General features: G+C 37.7%; 1 protein-coding gene across 1 annotated transcript in view; it reads left to right on the plus strand.

Moving 5' to 3' along the window:
- Positions 1-19096, plus strand: part of NWD2 (NACHT and WD repeat domain containing 2) — a 195711-nt gene that overhangs the window by 73826 nt on the left and 102789 nt on the right. Inside the window, exon 2 of the mRNA XM_077136574.1 lies at positions 4461-4549. Coding sequence (XP_076992689.1) covers positions 4461-4549 — 89 coding nt within the window. The remainder of the gene's footprint in view (positions 1-4460; positions 4550-19096) is intronic.

A 19096-nucleotide genomic window follows, 5' to 3' on the forward strand; every position in this document is an offset into this window, starting at 1 on the left:
ATATGACCAACAGTTAACAGGAAGACATCAACAGTTATCACAGCTCTACCAGCAGCAATTAACTGGGGTGGAGGGCCAAGTGATGGGGTACTTTTGATTTGATAGTTGGTGACATCGTGTTTACTGTTTCCTTGTCACGAGGGACCAGCAAAACTTGTCTGGTGATTGTACAACCAAGAGAAGATACTTTAAGACATGTTTGTTTGTTTTGGACATTATCAATGATTCCCAGTAAATGGAGGGAGCCAAAGGATACAATGACTGAGAGGTACAATGGCAAATGCTGATATATTTATATGATGGAATATGATGCAGCTAAAAAAAGGAGGGACTTCAAGGTGCACACAACAAACTGCCTAAGCCTTGGGGACAATATGCTATGCAAAATAAGCCAGAAACAAAAGAACAAATATGCTAAGTTCTCTCTCAGAAAATATTTATAAGAAAATGGAAGCCTAGCTTATAGGCCCTTATAACAACCACATTTGGTCTGAAGTTGTAGATCTATTTCTGGATTCTGAGACACTGAGCTATATTTGTATCAGCTGGTATTTCCCTGGAACTTTGAGTAGCTCCGTGACACCTTGTCCCAGAAATGGAGTGCTGCAGCCCTGAATGTTATCATAACTATATATAATAACAGTTTCCGAAGTAAGTAACTGAAAAAGACATCAGGCCTCAGCATTTAAAAAGCAGCCAATCTGGCTGGGTCTAAGGTAAAGTAGAATGCAGGGTAAAAGATGATACTATATGTACTATATAGATCTTCAGCCACTGTGTGAGACCAAAGGCAAGGAACTTTATTATGTCTAGAACCTAAATTTTCTGTAACACATGATCTAAATCAACCTCTTCGAGTAGTGCATTTAAACAACCGAAACTCCTGGAGTCCAAAACGGGAACGAGGTCTTGTAATTCTGTATAGCTTTAAGTGATATACAGATACATCTCAGATTATGGTAGGGTGATAATTAAAAAGTATTAGTGGAGCCCTTGAGAGTTTAAAGGGAAATATATATATATATATATTGAACTCTCATGTCTAGGAAACCCTGGGTAGCCAAGCGCTGTAACCTCAGCTTATTTCTGTTTCATAAGAAAAGCTATGATTACCCATAATGAGGCCTAAGAGTTGCTTCCAGGTAGTCTCTTTGTTGCTAAGATGTGGCCTCTCTGTTTCTAAGCACAAGTCTGCAAGGAAAGTCATTACACTCCCCCCAAACCCACATGGTACAAACCATTCAGGGGTGAAAGTCTCCCTGACGATGTGGGGCATAATTTCCGGGGATGAGTCTGGCCTTGACACCATGGGATCAACAGTGCTTTCCTGACCAAAAGGGAGGAAAGAAGTGTAATAAAATAAGGCATCAGTGGCCCAGAGAGATCAAATGGACTCAAGAGGCTATTTTGGAGGCTGCTTTGTGCTCTACAGCTGGATAGTGCCAATTGCCATGGTTTGCTAAACTCCAATAAACATAATTTCTGTTGACTCTTAAGAACACCTAGGCCTCAAACTGTGACTCTATAAAGGTCTCATGCACTAGGTTTGTCTTCCTGTAACATATAATTCCCAGTGGATTCCAAGGTCAGATAAACCCTGAAACTCAGAAGGACCAGCCTCTGAGTGAATTAATTATATCCCCCTATCCTTTAGTGTGGACACCCCTTCTCAATGTGAAAAAGTCAGAACAGGCATTGCCCAAAGATCCCTATAGATTGGGAGAAGGATTAAAGGAGAAGGAGGAGGCATAACTGAGAAAATGGGATCTAACAAACAAGTATGGCTACTGAATCACTATATTAATATTCCTTCTAGCCTCCAGTGTTTTGGAGCAGCTAGAAGGAAGAATCTGAATGGAGGAATTGGTAGCCCATGTCAAAGTCTGGGATCCATTCTGTAACTGCTTTTGAAGTGTGATTTGAAAATTATTGCTTTCTCCTTCTTTTGCTTTCTATATATGTTTTTATGTTTGTATATATGTTATATTTTACAATTTAAAAAGTTTAAAAAATTTACAACTGCATTTGTTAAAAAAGGAGTTTCTGCTCCTTATATCAATCATTTCATAATTTTTTTCATATATTATTTTGATCCTATTTTTCAGAATTTCCTAACTATAATCCTTGTTTGAGGTATTCGCAATTCCACATCTGGTAGTATTTGTTTATTTTAGAAGTGACTTCTTTGTTATATGGGTTTAAAAAGTCTACAGTAGCCTTTTGGAGAGATTGGTTGACTGTTGTTATTGTGAAGTTAATGCCTTCAGCCCTTAAAATGGGGTAAGAAGCGATAACTGTCTGATCTCAAGATAATATAAATTATGCAAAAGCTTAACTGACATCCTGACTTTGCCAGCATTTATAAAGTCACATGGACCCTGCTTAAATATATACCCCTCAGCTTGGTCCTCTGATTTTTCCTTTTGACTCAGGACCATATTGGATCTTAGGTTAGGAAAGACACTATTTTGGGGGATCACAGAGTAATCTAGAAGGACTTGTATGCCTCTGAATCTTTGGTTTCTCTGTAAACACTGGTTCCTGTCACTCATCCAGGCTGCAGCTGCATTTCCAACTCTTGAGATTGGTTATTTGCTTCCCAAAATAGGCTTGAGAACAGTAGGAAAGTAGAGTAGGTCAACACAGCATATGGCTAAATTTGCATGGACAGACGTGCTAGAGAAAAATAAAGAAATTCTTTTAAACTCATTCCTTAGTATAAGCGTGGTATGCAGGTATTTCTAGTTATAACTGAGATTGAGGTACATTTAACAAATGGTACTTTTCATAACACAGTATGGTAACCTAATTTTTAAAAACTAAGTTTTTCATCTCCTACTGAAATCAGTTTGGCAATGAACAGACTTTCTTTGCTATACGGATCCTTATACTGTCATCATGACACCGGAGTATCATTCAGCACAGGTGGCTTTATAATCCCTTCCTATGGAATATTGTCAGCATCAAATATGTATATACATGTTCTGTGGTTCTTCTGCCTTCCAGTTCCCTATTTCTTCTTGTCTATTTTTAATGGCAGGGATAATAAAAAAGTATATTTTATTTCAAAACTTTTACATGGTGTGGTCCATGTAAAACAATTTTCCTCCTTGATGTGACATTAAGTCCAAAAACCCTGTATGGGAGACACTGCTCTATGAAACCAATGACTGATCTAATCTACCTTGTGTAGAATCTGCTAGTTGAAGTTGTTTGCTTCTGCAATTTGTCTCTCCTAATTATTGCACCATTTGCATGCATGCTTTGCCAAATTTTTTTGAAGTCACATTATTTCTAAATATTATAGGAAATAACAATATAGTCTATGGTTATTTTATGGAAGGCAGTAACTAAATTAATCAGTGAATATATTATATTCATGTGTATATATTGAAACTGTTTACACATCACTGGGTGAACACATCTGATAGCTTGTACTGGTTTAAAAGGATGTATGCCACCTAGAAAAGCCATGTTTTAATCAAGATTCCATTTCATAAAGGTAGAATAATCCTATTCAATACTGTATGTTTGAAACTGTAATCAGATCATCTCCCTGGATGATGTGATTTAGTCAAGAGAGGTTGTTAAGCTGGATTGGGTGACTACATGTCTCCACCCATTTGGGTGGGTCTTGATTGGTTTATTGGAGTCCTATAAAAGAGGAAATGTTTTGGAGAATGGAAGATTCAAAGAGAGCAGAGAATGCTGCAGCACCATGAAGCAGAGAGTCCATCAGCCAGAGACCTTTGGAGAAGAAGAAGGAAAACGTCTCCTGGGGAACTTCATGAAACCAGAAGCCAGGAGAGAAAGCTAGCAGATGACGCTGTGTTCACCATGTGCCCTTCCAGCCAGGAGAGAAGCCCTGACTGTCTTCACTGTGTGCCTTCTCACTTGAGAGAGAAACCTTGAAGTTCATCAGCCTTCTTGAACCAAGGTATCTTTCCCTGGATGCCTTTGATTGGACATTTCTATAGACTTGTTTTAATCTCGGTCTTAGAACTATAAACTAGCAACTTATTAAATTCCCCTTTTTAAAAGCCGCTCTGTTTCTGGTATATTGCATTCCAGCAGCCAGCAAACTAGAACATAGCTCTACTGTTTTTCCCTCTACCTCTACCAAAGATGGCGTAGTCAGGACCATTCAGGAGCTCAGTGCGAGGGCCTCCATGGGCATAAAGAATCAGCTGTGAATCTCAGCTCTGCCAACACACAGAACTCACCAGTAAGAATCCTTTCCATCATTAGAGCTCTTGGATCCCTGTGGAATTAGGAGCAGCTCTCTCCAGCAGCCTAATATCCCACCATTCTACAGTTCATCACCAAGCTTGATTATATTAATGTTAACATTTATGTTGAAGGTTTCATGGGTTTTTTTCCCCATACTACTCATATTCCCCAGAAACACACATGTGGACATGCTCACCTTCTCTGTGTTTTGTTTTTTTTTCCTACCACAGACACGGGGGCAGAAAGACAAGCACTAAGAGAGAATGTATATCCTAAACTGAGAGAATTCTGCAGAGAAAACTATGGATTGGAATTTCAGGTAACTCGGATACTAATCTTTTTTAATTATGTCAAGTAAATAACTAGTGTTTGCTTCCTGTCACAAATTGAGTGTTATAAAAGACAGATTTTAAACCCTGAATAATTCGTTTCTTAATGAAAGCAGAGGTAAAATCAAACATTGGAAAGTGGCAATGAAATATTTAGCCATTGTTTGTATTTAACCCTTTTATGCTCTGCTTTTCTGTCCTTGCATTAGATTAGCCCAACTTTTTCTTCAGGCCTTGTTTATTTGCTTTATTTCTACTATTGCCAAAAAAGGTCAAGGTTACAGAGTATCTGCTTTAGAATCTTTTCTGTAGAAATGTTTTACATCTAAAAATTGGGATCAATTTTACCAGAAGTATTACCTTTAAGCAGCCTGGCCAGTCCTTGCCTTCTGTTTTACCTTCTGGTTTTTATTCAAATTGTCGAATATCCTTTATTCCTGAGCATTTTGGGTCTTTACCATTAAAAAAAAATTACCTCAGCCTTTCAAAAGGTAAATGTGCATGTTGTCGCTGAAATTCATGAACACTTTGGACATTTTTTATACACCATTGACTTTACCACCTAATTGGAAAGTATGTGCTTGAAAACATTTGGCATATTTTGGACATATAAAAATTGGAAAAGTAAGTGGCTCCTGCAACAGATAATATTATTTAGTCAGAACTTTTCAACCTCATTTAACAATGTAAAACTTAATTTTTCAGTGCTGTCTTGACTACATATTACATTTTTCAAATGATAAAAAGGCAGTAGAGGCTTGTGGTATATTTTGTATCTTTGTTTGTAAAGATTTACAATGAGGCTTGTAGTGTAAATGTTCAGAATGCCCAAGTGTTATTGGGAGAAAATTTCACTCTTCATTTCTTTCTTCTTGGATAAATATTTTTATCTTGGTATGTATACTTCAGGATGACTTCTAAAATGATGTAAAAAATAATAGTCTGAAAATGGCTGCAATCTCAATGTATAGTGTCAGTTAGTGGCCAGCCACTACAGCACAAATATTGAATGTTACTCATAAGTCACCATTTACTTGATAAATTGTGAACCTAAATTACATCCCTTGCCATGAATTCGACATTACCTTCTCGGAGAAATCTGGTGCTCCTGATAGCAGGGTCTTGATTGTTGCAAAACTTCTGATCTGTCAGGATTCTGAAAGACTTCGACACACCTCTGGGTCTCAGTTACCACAGGGGAAGAAATGAGACCAAGTTTACTAATCCCATCTTTGAATTTGTTTTGTTGTGCATATTTTGTCAGTAGAGAGAGGGAGTCTTTGAGCTACAAAACAGCCTCTATGAAACATGATATTTATTAGGATTAGCTGAGGGAGAAAAAAAGAAAATGTGTATTTTCTAAATTATAGGTCGGCACAGCAGATGACAGGTGCAACCAAAACAAAACAAATGAGAAGACACTGGTCATAGAATAAATGATGGCAAGGACTGTTTTCCTGGGTGTTCAGGAGCACTGACTCAGCTGGTGAGATGCCAGACGACAGTAGGCACAGAAGGCGTGGAGCCGAGTCTCTCTTTTCCACTGAGAATAACTTAACCTGGCTGGGTCCTTCAGCTCAGTCTCTGAGATGGGTATGGTGGTAGCTTATATAGCTGAGGCTGCTGTTAGAATAAAATAAAAAAATGCAAGGTTGCATTTGCTTCCCAGCTCTAAGCTCAAATACGTGATATCTGAATCTTTGAAGAATATACTTTTAAGTATTGTCTTTAATGTTGATTATAGATCTCCCTAAGGATATGTTTTCTCACAAAATAGTTCTCTTTTCTGAACTGCAACAAAATATTACTTCCAAAAGCTTCATAAAAAATAAAAATAAAAACGAAAACAATTTACCCATACAATATTCTGGATTCCACTTTAGGCTGTGTACTGAAACCAGCAAAAATGAATTTCCTAGAGCTAGTCAGACAGACTAGTCTATTTATGCTTCTTTACCTTTCCTTGTGCTATTTTCTTATTCTTCTTTACCTTTCCTTGTGCTGTTTTCTCCACCTAGGAAGCTTTTTGATCTAGTTCTTTCCCTGTATCATCTCCTAGCTCCTACCCATTTTGAAAACTTTTCCTATTTGCTCTTGAATTGTGCCCACTTGCCCTTACTGACTTTCCTGCAGCTCCATGGCTTTCTTTTGGCCCCTGGAACCCCCATTTTGAAAGCAACTTGTGTTTGTAACTAGCCACTTAACTTAGCACCCTAAGAATGTCTTCCAATAGCCAGTTTCTTTAGTGTGCCCTTGGTACATATCTTACTTCATCTTTGTCAACCAAGTGCATTAATCAGTACCTTTTTCTTCACCTCTCCCTGCCAGTTCTACCTCCATAAGTGTTTCTCTAATCCATCCCCTTTGTTCAAATCTATATTATTGTCACCTTAACTAGTGTAACAGATAACATAATTGGTCTCAGTTTACCTTTCAACTCTCCTTTTTCCTCCCTAATATGAAACCCTCTGTTCTAGTTCGCTAGCTGCCAGAATCCAATATACCAGAAACGAAATAGCTTTTCAGAAGGGGACTTTAATAAGTTGCTGGTTTACAGTTCTAAGGTCAAGAAAATGTCCCAATTAAAACAAGTCTATAGAAATATCCAATTTAAGGCATCCAGGGCAAGATACCTTGGTTCAAGAAAGCTGATGAAGTTCAGGGTTTCTTTCTCAAGTGGAAGGGCACATGGCGAACACAGTCAGAGTTTCTCTCTTATCTGGAAAGGCACATGGTGAACACAATCAGGGTTCCTTTCTCATCTGGAAGGGCACATGGCAAACACAGCATCATCTGCTAGCTTCTTCTCCTGGCTTTCTGTTTCATGAAGCTCCCCGGGAGGCATTTTCCTTCTTCATCTCCAAAGATCGCTGGTTGGTGGACTTTGCTTCTCATGACTATGTCATTCTGCTCTGCTCTCTCTGAATCTCTTTCATTCTCCAAAATGTTTCCTCTTTTATAGGACTCCAAAAACTTATCAAGACCCACCCAAATGCGTGGAGACATTTTGTCACCTAATCCAGCTTAACAACCACTCTTGATTAAATCACATCTCCAGGGATATGGTCTGATTACAGTTTCAAACATACAGTGTTGAATAGAGATTATTCTGCCTTTACGAAATAGGATTTTGATTAAGGCATGGCTTTTCTAGGGTCCATACATCCTTTCAAACCAGCATATGCCACCCTCTGGACCCTAAAAAAGACATGTTTTCCCCATATACAAAACACATTCATTCCATAACAATATCAGAGAACCTTAAACCATTCCAGTAACAATTCAAATACAAGATTAATTCAAGATTGAAATCAGTACAGAGTCTCATCAAAGTTAATTAAAGGCATGGGCAGTCCTAAGGCAAAATTTTCTCCATTTGCTCTGGACCTGTAAAACTCAGAACAAGTTATCTGCCGCCAGCATACAAAGGAGGAACATTCATACCCATTTCCATGGGGAAAAAGGAACACAGGGGTCACCAAACCCATATAGTTTCAAAAACCCACAGGGCAAAGTCCATTAGATTTCAAGATCTGAGAGTCATTTATCCTCAGGGCTTTAGGAAGCGGCAGTCCCACCCTTTCCAAGGGCCTACACAGTGGCTTGCCTCTCTCTGAATGCAATCTTGGGGGACACTGGGGAGACCACCTTTTTCTCGGCTCCACTCTCTCCAATCAATGGGGCTGCACCCAGGCTCTGTGCAATCTCCAGGACACATGCTCAACCCCTCCACATGGTGGCAGCCAGACTCTCCCCAAACTCCAAGGAATGTGCTCCACCCTCTCTAAGGCCTGAAGCAGCATGACTCTTCCACTACAAGGAGGTGGAAGGCCCATCCTCTGCCTTTGGGGCAAACTCACCCTCTCCATGAGGTTGGGTGGGTCCTCTCTCCTGACCCGAGGCTTCTTGACTTCAGACCCTGGCCTCCATGGTTTTGCCTCTGAAGTTATTTTTCCTCCAATGTGTCCCTTCTCTGAACCCCCCAGTCCAGACTTGCAGTGGGTCTGTTTGTACAGGTCCCACAGCACTCTCATTGGCTTTCTATGCAGTAACCTTGTATCATGCCCATCAGACATAAGGAGTTTCCATAAATCCTTTCTGGATAACTCCATGTCCAATCCTGGCTTTCTCTGAAATGGCTGACTGGTTTCACATTTGGCCAAATCCTCACATAAAGCACTTTTCTCTGGGGTCTCCCTTCCTGGAAGCCCAGAATTTTCCAGAACATACATCAATTTCTGGTTTCTTTATCCCCAAGAGTCCAGTTTTCAGCTTATCTCTTTCCTGTCACATTTCACTATAATCTGTGAGGAGAAACTAGGCTGCACTTTCCACATTTAATTTGAAGATCTCTTCTACTAAATGTCCAAGTTCATGGCTTCTAAACTCTCCCTTCCAGCCAAAGCCACTGGTCAATTTTTGCCAGATTCTCTGCTATTTTAAAACAAGGATCACCTTCCTTCCAGTTTCCAATAACACACGCCTCATTTCTTTGTAGAGCCTGGTCAGAGGTATCTTTAGAGTCCACATTTCTACCAACAGTCTTGTCAAAGCATTCTAGGCATTCTCTATCAAACTTCTCACAACTCCTCCAAAATCTTTTCCTTATCCATTTAAAAAGCCATTCCAACATGTTTGGTATTTGCAGAATACAGCAGTAGCACCCCACTCCTGGTACCAAGTTGTATTAGTTAGGGTTCTCTAGAGAAACAGACTCAACAGGGAACACTCAAAAATATAAAATTTGTAAAAGTTTCTCACATGACTGTGAAAACACAGAGTCCAAAATCCACAAGGCAGGCTGTGAAGCCAATGATTCCAATGGAGGGTCTGAATGAACTCCACAGGAGAGTCTCACCAGCCGAAGCAGGAAGACAGCCTGTCTCTTCTGAATCCTCCTTAAAAGGCTTCCAATGATTAGATTGAGCATCACTCATTGCAGAAGACACTCCCCTTGGCTGATTACAAATGGAATCAGCTGTGAATGCAGCTGATGTGATCATGATTTAATTCTGTTAAATGTCCTCATGGCAACAGACAGGCCAACACTTGCCCAACCAGACAGACAGGTACCACCACTTGGCCAAGTTGACACATGAACCTGACCATGGCAGGAGTGGTAAAGGGTATAGAAAAAAAAAAAATAAGGGGGACAAAGGTTAAAATATATTGAGCAGATGGAAATATTAGTGGTCAATGAGAGGGAAGGGTAAGGGGTATGGTATGTATGAGTTTTTTCTTTTTTCTTTTTATCTCTTTTTCTGGATTGATGCAAACGTTCTAAAAAATGATCATGGTGATGAATATGCTACTATGTGATGATATTGTAAGCCATTGATTGTACACCATGCATGGAAAGTTTGTCTGTTAAGAATTTTCATGTTTGTATGTTGTTTCAGTTTGATAATAAAAATAAATTTAAAAAAAAGAACCCGCCCATTGAAAGATCTGATTTACAGTAGGTCCGCACCTACAGGACTGGATTAAATTTAAGGACATATTTTTCTAGTTACCTAAAAGTCTATCATACCAGTTCTCTCCCCTCCAGTACTTCCCTGGGGATAATTCTCTGCTTTTTGAATTTTGATATACCTTTTCACCTCTCACAGTTCTCAGTCTCTACGTTTCTGGGTACTCCAACTTCAGTATCTTGGCATATAGTCCATTCTTCACCCTTTTCAACCTAATATAAACTGTTGCTATTCCCATTAATTCATTTGCCAGTGTTTCTTAAAAGCTCATCTTCTCTTTCCAGTTCTCAAGGCTCTGTATTTGTTCAGGCTTCCATTTATTAATAGTTGAATCACTGTAGCAACCTTTTCCTGATAGTTCCCTACTATTGATATTTTTGTGTTCTGCCCGAACTGTACACAGCTGCCCAAGCAATCTTCCTTGACCAGCACTTACTGTATCTCATTGATTCTAAGCTGTACATTTTTTCACATCTTTACATCTCTGAAATCAGGATTCATCTTCCAAATATATGGTGTGTCATCATGTAATTGTAGTGCATTTCATTTTTAGTGGTACATAAAATACTGGACTAGCATAAAACATTTTAGATTCAATACAATATGACATATTATGTCATTTACATGGTGTAGTGGGAACAGCATGAACTTTTCCCTCAGAAATATTAGGGTTCAAATCTAAGGTCCTCTAATTACTAGTCCTATAATCCCAGGCAAATTGTCCTCTTTAACACCTAATTGACTCCTCTGTAAAGTGAATGTAATATTATTTATCTCTCGGGATTACTGTGAGAAATAAATGTGATAGTACAAAGGGGCTGGCATGGTAGACATTCAACCAATGTTAATTTCTTCCTGTCTCTTGTAATTCTTTCTTCTTTCTTCTGGTCCAGAATATAGTGTGACGTGATAGCTCTGTTAACCCACAATCTTTCTAATTAAAAAAAAAAACAAGTGGGAAAAGTAAAAAGAGAGCTTAGTGTAATAGAATTATTCTTGTGCATGTTTCTTTTGCCTTTCTGAGTGCAGTAAAGGACCTTCGTCCTGGTCATCCCAAGGCATTTGTCCATTTGAAGGGTAGCTTAGGATCTGTTACAGAAGGGGTGTGAATGGAGGAATATTCATGAAATACTCATTGTCTCACATACAAAATAGGATTATGCAGCAAGACAAAAGCCTAAGAGAATGGTGGAAGAAGACAGAAACAGGGAGGCAGAAGGGAGAATTTGGTAGAGTTCAGTAAACTTCCTTGCCCATTTCCTTTCTCTTGATTTTGCTTCAGAAGGGGGAAGTGGGTTAGATAAGTGAAAGTAACATTGAGAGCTTTTGCCTGTCCTCTCTTTTTAGGACTGTATAAAGTGGGAAAAGATCCTATTTCATTTTCCTAAACTGCTCAAACAACATGAAATGGGTCCAGTCAAACAATGGGAATTTATTCACTCACGCGTTTGAGGCCTGGAAAATGTCCAAATCAAGGTATAGTCAAGTCAATGCTTTCCCCTGAAGACTGGCATCCTGGGGCTGGCTACTGGGGATCCTGGTACTTAGTTTGTCACATGGCAAAGCATATTGTGGGGTCTTCTGGTGTCTTCCTTCTATTCTGGGTTCCCTGATGTTTAGCTTACAACTACTCTATCTGTAGCTTTCTCTCTCTATCTAAATTGCATTGCTAGTTTCTCTCTCTTTATCTAAATTACCTTATCAAGGACTTCTGTAATAGGATAAATATCCAGCTGACTGATATGGGTCACACCTTAACTGAAGCAGCTTCATCAAAAAGTCCTATAGATGATGAATTCATACCCACAGGAATGAATAAACTTTAAGGACATGTTTTTCTCTGATATAATTCCAAACCATCAAATTCCACCCTCTGGATCCCAAAAAGACATGCTATTTGTATGTGCAAAATATGCTCATTCCTTCACAACATCACAAAACCTTCAGTCATTTCAGAAACAATGCTAAATACAAAATCTTAGCAAAATTTGTTGTGGGTGTGATCTGTCCTTGGGCACAATTGTGAAAGTGTGAAGTAGACAAGTTATTTGCTTTTGATATACAATGGATGGACTAGTATAGCATAAACATTTCTATTCGCATAGGAAGAAAATTGGAAAGAAAACAGGGATTACAGGTCTCAAACAATCCTGAAAACCAGCAGATTATGTACCATTAGGCTTTTTGGTTTTGTTGTTTTATATATATTTTTATTGGGAAATCTTCACACACATACAGTCCATACATGGTATACAATCAATGTCTCCTGAAATCATCACATAGTTGTGTATTCATCATTATGAGTATTTTTAGAACATTTGTAACATTCCAGGAAAAGAAATAAAAAGAAAAACCTCATATAACCCATACCTCTTACCCTTCCCTCTCATTGACCACTAGTATTTCAATCTATCCATTTTTACCCTTTACCCTCCCTATTATTTACTTAATTTTTATCCTTATTTTTTATTCATTTGTACATACCCTGGATAAAAGGAGCATGAGACACAAGGTTTTCAGAATCACACAGCCATATTGTAAAAGCCATATCATTATGCAATTGCCTTCAAGAATCAAGGCTGCTGGAACACAAGTCAACATTTCAGGTACTTCCTTCCAGCCACTGCAATACACCATAAACTAAAAAGGAATATCTATACAATGCATAAGAATAACCTCCAGGATAACCTCCTCATTTTGTTTAAAATTGCTCAACCACTGAAACTTTATCTTACTTCTCTCTTCCCCCTTTCGGTCAAGTAGGCTTTCTCAATCCTATGATGCCAGGTCCCAGCTCATCCTGGGAGTCCTGTTCCATATTGCTAGGGAGATTTATACCCCTGGGAATCATATTCCATGTAAGGGGGAGTACAGTGAGTTCACCTTCCAAGTTGGCTTAAAGAGAGAAACCACATCTGAGCAACAAAAGAGGTTCTCTGGAGGTGATGCAAAGTAGGCTTAGCTTCTCCTTTTGCAGAAATAAGTTTCACAGGGGTGAACACCAAGATTGAGGACTCAACTTATTAAGTTGACTGTTCCCACTGCTTGTGATAATATTAAAAATTCCCCAAATGAGGAAGTTGAATATTTCCTCCTTTCTTCCCAGTTCCCCAAGAGTACTTTGCATATACTTTTTTATTCTCTGCTCAAATTACTGTGGGATATATCAGGGCAGCATACTAACCTGTACAAACCAACAAAATCTCATGCCCTATTCAAGATTCCATGTATTTATGGTGTTCAACTAAACTGATCATACAAGTTAAATTAAGTAATGTGCCACCTGAAATTTAAAGTTCGCACCACATGAACAACTCTCCCTTTGGTCTCAGACAGAAGTTGAAGTTTTAAAATATGGACCATATCATCCTTTACCCTGTATTCTGATTTACCTTTGTCCTATCCAGATCAGCTTCATTCATATCTCTAGTCAAAGTCTGATCACTTTTTCAACTTTTTTAACAATTACTGTATGGAGTAATGCTGACTTTCACTTCTTCAGACCTCTAACCCTGAGTCTCAGGTATTACATAAATACCTGAAAGACCAGGTTATATACAAACAGCCTAGTATCTCAGAATTTAGAAATAATAGTTACATCTCTTGAATATAAGTGACTACTGTAAGAGCTTTAGGACCCTTTACAATAGGCTCCGATCTGATAAGCTATGCTCTTGATTTCAATATTCCAAGTTTATATATTATAGTTAGTCCATTTGAGTGAGGCATGAAAATATCTCTTTTTGTTTCTGACATGTCTTTCAGTATACTGTCCTTAAGGTTCATTCACCTAGTTTCATGCCTCACAACTTCAATACTTCTGGCAGCCCCTCAGTAGTCCATTGTATTTATGCACCACTGTTCCCCCCTTCTTCCCTTAGTCATTGTACCCTTAGGCCACCTCCATTCATTACAAATCACAAACACTGTCACCATAAACACCAGTGTGCAAATGCCAACTAATGTCCCCACTCTAAGTTTCCCCAGGTATGTAGCTAGTAACAGGGTTGCAGGATCATATGGCAACCCCACCCCTAGCCTCCTGTGGAACCACCACATTGCCCAACAAGGGGCTATGCCTCTCAGCTTCTCTAAAAACAGCGAACAGGTACATCTCTTTCTCCATATTTTCTCTAGCAATTGTTTCTCTCTGTTCATTTTTAAAGAGTTTTATTTGCACATCATGCAATCCAAATGAAGTAAATAAACATGTCTTCATCACCATAATCTATATGAACACATTTCCTTTTCTTCCACAAAGAATCCTTACCCCTCCTCCTAACCTCCACTTGTTGACATTTGGTTTTGGCATAATGCTTTGTTACGTTCAGTAGAAGTGTATTGCAAAGTTACTGTTGACTATAGACCTTATCTTGAATTGATTGTACTTTTTCCTGTATACCATCCATTTTCAACACCTTGTAATGGTGACATTCAGTTGTTCTCCCTCGTGCAAAAATGTTTTTATATTTGTACATTTTGTCATGATCATTGTCCATTCTAGGCATTCCTAAGTTATACCATCTCAGTCTTTATCTACTATCTTTCCTTCTAGTTTCAAACATGCCCCCAGACCTTCCCCCTCAACCATATTCACATTCCACTTCATTCAGCATATTTATATTATTGTAATACAATCAGGTAGTATTGTGCTATCCATTTCTAAATCTTTACAATCAATCTTGTTGCACCATCGGTATTCCTTCAGCACCAAATGCCCAATTTCTACCCTATTTCTATATCCTGACAGCTTATGTTCTTAAGTTTAACTCTCAAAGTTCACTCATCCATGTAGTGAGACCATACAGTATTTGTCCTTTCCTTTTGTTTCTGGCTAATTTCCCTTAGCATCGTGTCCTCAAGTTTCATCCATGTTGTTACATGCTTCATGACTTTATTCTGCCTTACAGCTGGGTAGTATTCCATCATATGTATAGATTGAGGGACATTTGGGCTGTTTCCATCTCTTGGCAATCATAAATAATGCTGCTATAAACATTGATGTGCATATGTCCATTTGTGTTCTTGCCTTCAGTTTCTCTGAATATATACCTAGTAATGGGATTGCTGGATCATATGACAATTCTATCCTTAACTTCCTGAGGAACTGCCAAACTGCCTTACACAGCGGTTCTACCATTTTATATTTTACATTCCCACCAACAGTGGATAAGTATGCCTCTTTCTCCACATCCTCTCCAGCACTTGTCATTTTCTGTTTAGTTTGTTTTTATATAATGGACATTCTAATGGTGTTAGATGATATCTCATTATGGTTTTGATTTGCATTTCCCTAATAGCCAGTGAATTTGAACATCTTTTCATGTGCCTTTTAGCCATTTGTATTTCCTCTTCTGAAAAGTGTCTGTTCATGTCTTTTGCCCATTTTTTAATTGAGTTGTTCATCTTTTTTTGTGGTTGAGTTGAAGACTCTCTTTATATATTCTTGATACTAAACCCTTATCTGATACGTCATTTCCAAATATTCTCTCCCATTGCATAGGCTGACTTTTTTTTACTTTCCTAACAAGGTTAGTTGATGCACAAACATGTTTAATTTTGAGGGGATCACCTTTGTCTATTTCTTTTTTCAATGCTTGTGCTTTGGGTGTAAAGTCTAGGAATCTCCCTCCTATTACAAGATTTATAGAATATTTCCTTCTAGTTTTAGCCTTCTAGGATATTTTCTTCTAAAAGTTTTATTGTCTTAACTCTAATGTTTAGGTCTTTGATCGATTTTGAGTTAATTTTTGTATAATGTGTGAGATGTGGATCCTCTTTCATTCTTTTGCATGTGGATATCCAGTTCTCTAAATACTATTTATTGAAGAGGCTGTTCTGTCCTAGGTGGGTTGGCTTGACTGCCTTATCAAAGATCAGTTGCCCATGGGTAAGAATATCTGTTTCTGAACACTCAGTTTGATTCCGTTGGTTGATATGTCTATCATTATGCCAATACCATGCTGTTTTGACCACTGTAGCTTTATAATATGCTTTAAAGTCAGGTAATGTGAGACCTCCCACTTCATTTTTCTTTCTCAGGATATTTTTAGCTATTTGGGGCACCCTGCCCTTCCAAGTAAATTAGATTATTGGTTTCTCTATTTCTGCAAAATAAATTGTTGAAATTTCAATTGATACTGCATTGAATCTATAAATCAATTTGGGTAGAATTGATATCTTAACTATACTTAGTCTTCTAGTCCATGAACACAGTATGCCCTTACATTTATTTAGGTCTTCCATGATTTCTTTTAGCAATTTCTTGTAGTGTTCTGTGTATAAGTCTTTTGTATCCTTAGTTAAATTTATTCCTAAATATTTTATTCTTTTGGTTGCTATTGTAAATGGAATTTTTTCTTTATTTTCTCCTCAGAGTGCTCATCACTAGTGTATAGAGTCACTACTGGTTTTTAGGTGTTGATCTTGTACCCTGCCCCTTTGCTGCATTCACTTGTTAGCTCTAGTAGCTTTGCTGTAGATTTTTCAGGGTTTTCCACATATAGTATCATATCATCTGCAAACAGTGCGAGCTCTCCTTCTTCATTTCCAATTTGGATACCTTTTCTTTCTTTTTCTTGTCTAATTGTTTTGGCTAGAACTTCCAACACAATGTCGAATAACAATGGTGACCATGGGCATCCTTGTCTTGTTCCTGAACATAGAGGGAAAGCTTTCCATTTTTCCCCATTGAGGATGATATTAGCTGTGGATTTTTCATATATTCCCTTTATCATGTTGAGAAAGTTCCCTTCCATTCCTGTCCTTTGAAGTGTTTTTATTAAGAAAGGATGTTGAATTTTGTCAAATGCCATTTCTGTGTCAGTTGAAGTGATCATGTGGTTTATCTGCTTTGACTTATTAATATAAGGTATTACATTAACTGATTTTCTTGTGTTGCACCAGCCTTGCATACCTGGAATAAATCCCCCTTGGTCATGGTGTTTAATTCTTTTAATGCACTGTTGGATTCGATTTGCACATGTTTTCTTGAAGATTTCTTCATCTATATTCATTAGAGAGATTGGTCTGTAATTTTCTTTTCTTGTAGTGTCTTTATCTGGCTTTGGTATTAGGATGATTTTGGCTTCATAGAACAAGTTAGGCAGGTAACTTTCCCTCCTCTTCAATTTTTTTGAAGAGTTTCGGCATGATTGGTAGTAATTCTTTGTTGAATACTTAGTTGAATTCACATGTGAAGCCATCTGGTCCTGAACTTTTCTTTTTGGGAGCTTCTTAGTGACTGATTCAATCTCTTTACTTGTGGTTGGTTTGTTGAGGTTGTCTATTTCTTCTCGACTCAGTGTTAGTTGTTCATGTCTTTCTAGGAAGTTGTCCATTTCATTTACCTTTTTTTTTTTAATTAGGCTATAGTTGCTCATAGTATCCTCTAATTGCCTCCTTTATTTCTGTGGGTTCAGTTTTTATGTCCCCTCTTTCATTTCTGATTTTATGTATTTATATCCTTTCGCTTATTGGTTTTTTTTTTTTTTTTTTGATTGGTTGGTTTTGGTTTTTTGGGGTTTTTGTTCGTTTGTTTGTTTGTTTTGTCAACCTAGCTAAGAGTCTATCAATTTTATTGATTTTCTCAAAGAACCAACTTATGATTTTCTCTATTGTTTCATTTCTCAATTTCATTTATTTCTGCTCTGATCTTTGTTATTTCTTTCCTTTTGTTTACTTTGTGGTTAGTTTGCTATTCTTTCTCTAGTTCTTCCAAGTGAACAGTTAACTCCTTAATTTTTGCTCTTTCTTTTTTTTTAATATAGGCATTGAAGGCAACAAATTTCCCTCTCAGCACTGCTTTTGTTTCATCCCATAAACTTTGATATGTTGTTTTACCATTTTCCTTTGCCTTGAGATATTTATTGATTTTTCTTGTAATTTCTTCTTTGACCCACTGGTTGTTTAAGAGCTTGTGGTTAAGCCTTCTTGAATTTGTCAGTTCTCTGGCACTCTGCCTCTTATTGATTTCCAAATTCATTCCATTATGATCTGAGAAAGTGTTTTATATGATTTCAATCATTTTAAATTCATTGAGAATTGCTTTGTGACCAGCATATGGTTTATCCTTGATAATGACCCATGAGCACTTGAGAAAAATGCATGGGGTATAATGTTCTGTAAATGTCTTTTATGTCTAATTAATTTATCATATTATTCAAACTCTGTTTCCTTATCAATCCTCTGCCTAGATGTTCTATGCATTGATGAGAGCGGAGAATTGATATCTCCAACTATCATGGTAAAGGTGTTTACTTCTCCCTTCAGTGCTGTCAGTGTTTGCCTCATGTATTTTGGAGCACTCCAAATTTATACACAGGAGCACTCTGGCTCAGTATATAAATATTTATGATTTTTATGTCTTCTCATTGAATTTTTCCTTTTATTAATAAACTGTCATTCTTTGTCTCTTTTAATTGTTTTACATTTGAAGTCTAATTTGTCAGATATTCGTATAGCTACCCCTGCTCTTTTCCTGTTGTTATTTGCATGAAATATCTTTTTCAAACCTTTCATCTTCAACCTGTTTTTGCCCTTGAGTCTAAATGAGTCTTCTGTAGACAGCGTATAGACTGTCCATTCTGCCAGTCTGTGTCTTTTGACTAGGGTGTCTAACCCATTAACATTTAGTTTTATTACTGTAAAGGCAGTACTTTTTCTACCATTTTTTCTTTTGGATTTTATATATCATATCTAATTTTCTTTCTCTTTTTACCTTTGCTGATAATCTTCATTTCTACACTCTTCCCAAGACCTCTCTCTTCTGGTTTTCCTATCTGCCTGTAGTGTTCCCTTAGTATTTCTTGTAGAGTCTCCTAGTCACAAAATCTCTCAGTGACTGCTTATCTGAAAATATTTTAATCTCCCCTCTGATTTTGAAGGACAGTTTTTCTGTTTTAGAATTATTGGTTGACGGTTTTTCTCTTTCAGAATCTTAAATATGTCATACCACTGCCTTCTCCCCTCCATGATTTCTGCTGAGAAATCCACACATAGTCTTATCAAGTATCCCTTATATGTGGTGGACTGCTTTTCTTTTACTGCTTTCAAAATTCTCTCTTT

Source organism: Tamandua tetradactyla, chromosome 19 (assembly GCF_023851605.1).
Source record: "Tamandua tetradactyla isolate mTamTet1 chromosome 19, mTamTet1.pri, whole genome shotgun sequence".
Classification (NCBI taxonomy): domain Eukaryota; kingdom Metazoa; phylum Chordata; class Mammalia; order Pilosa; family Myrmecophagidae; genus Tamandua; species Tamandua tetradactyla.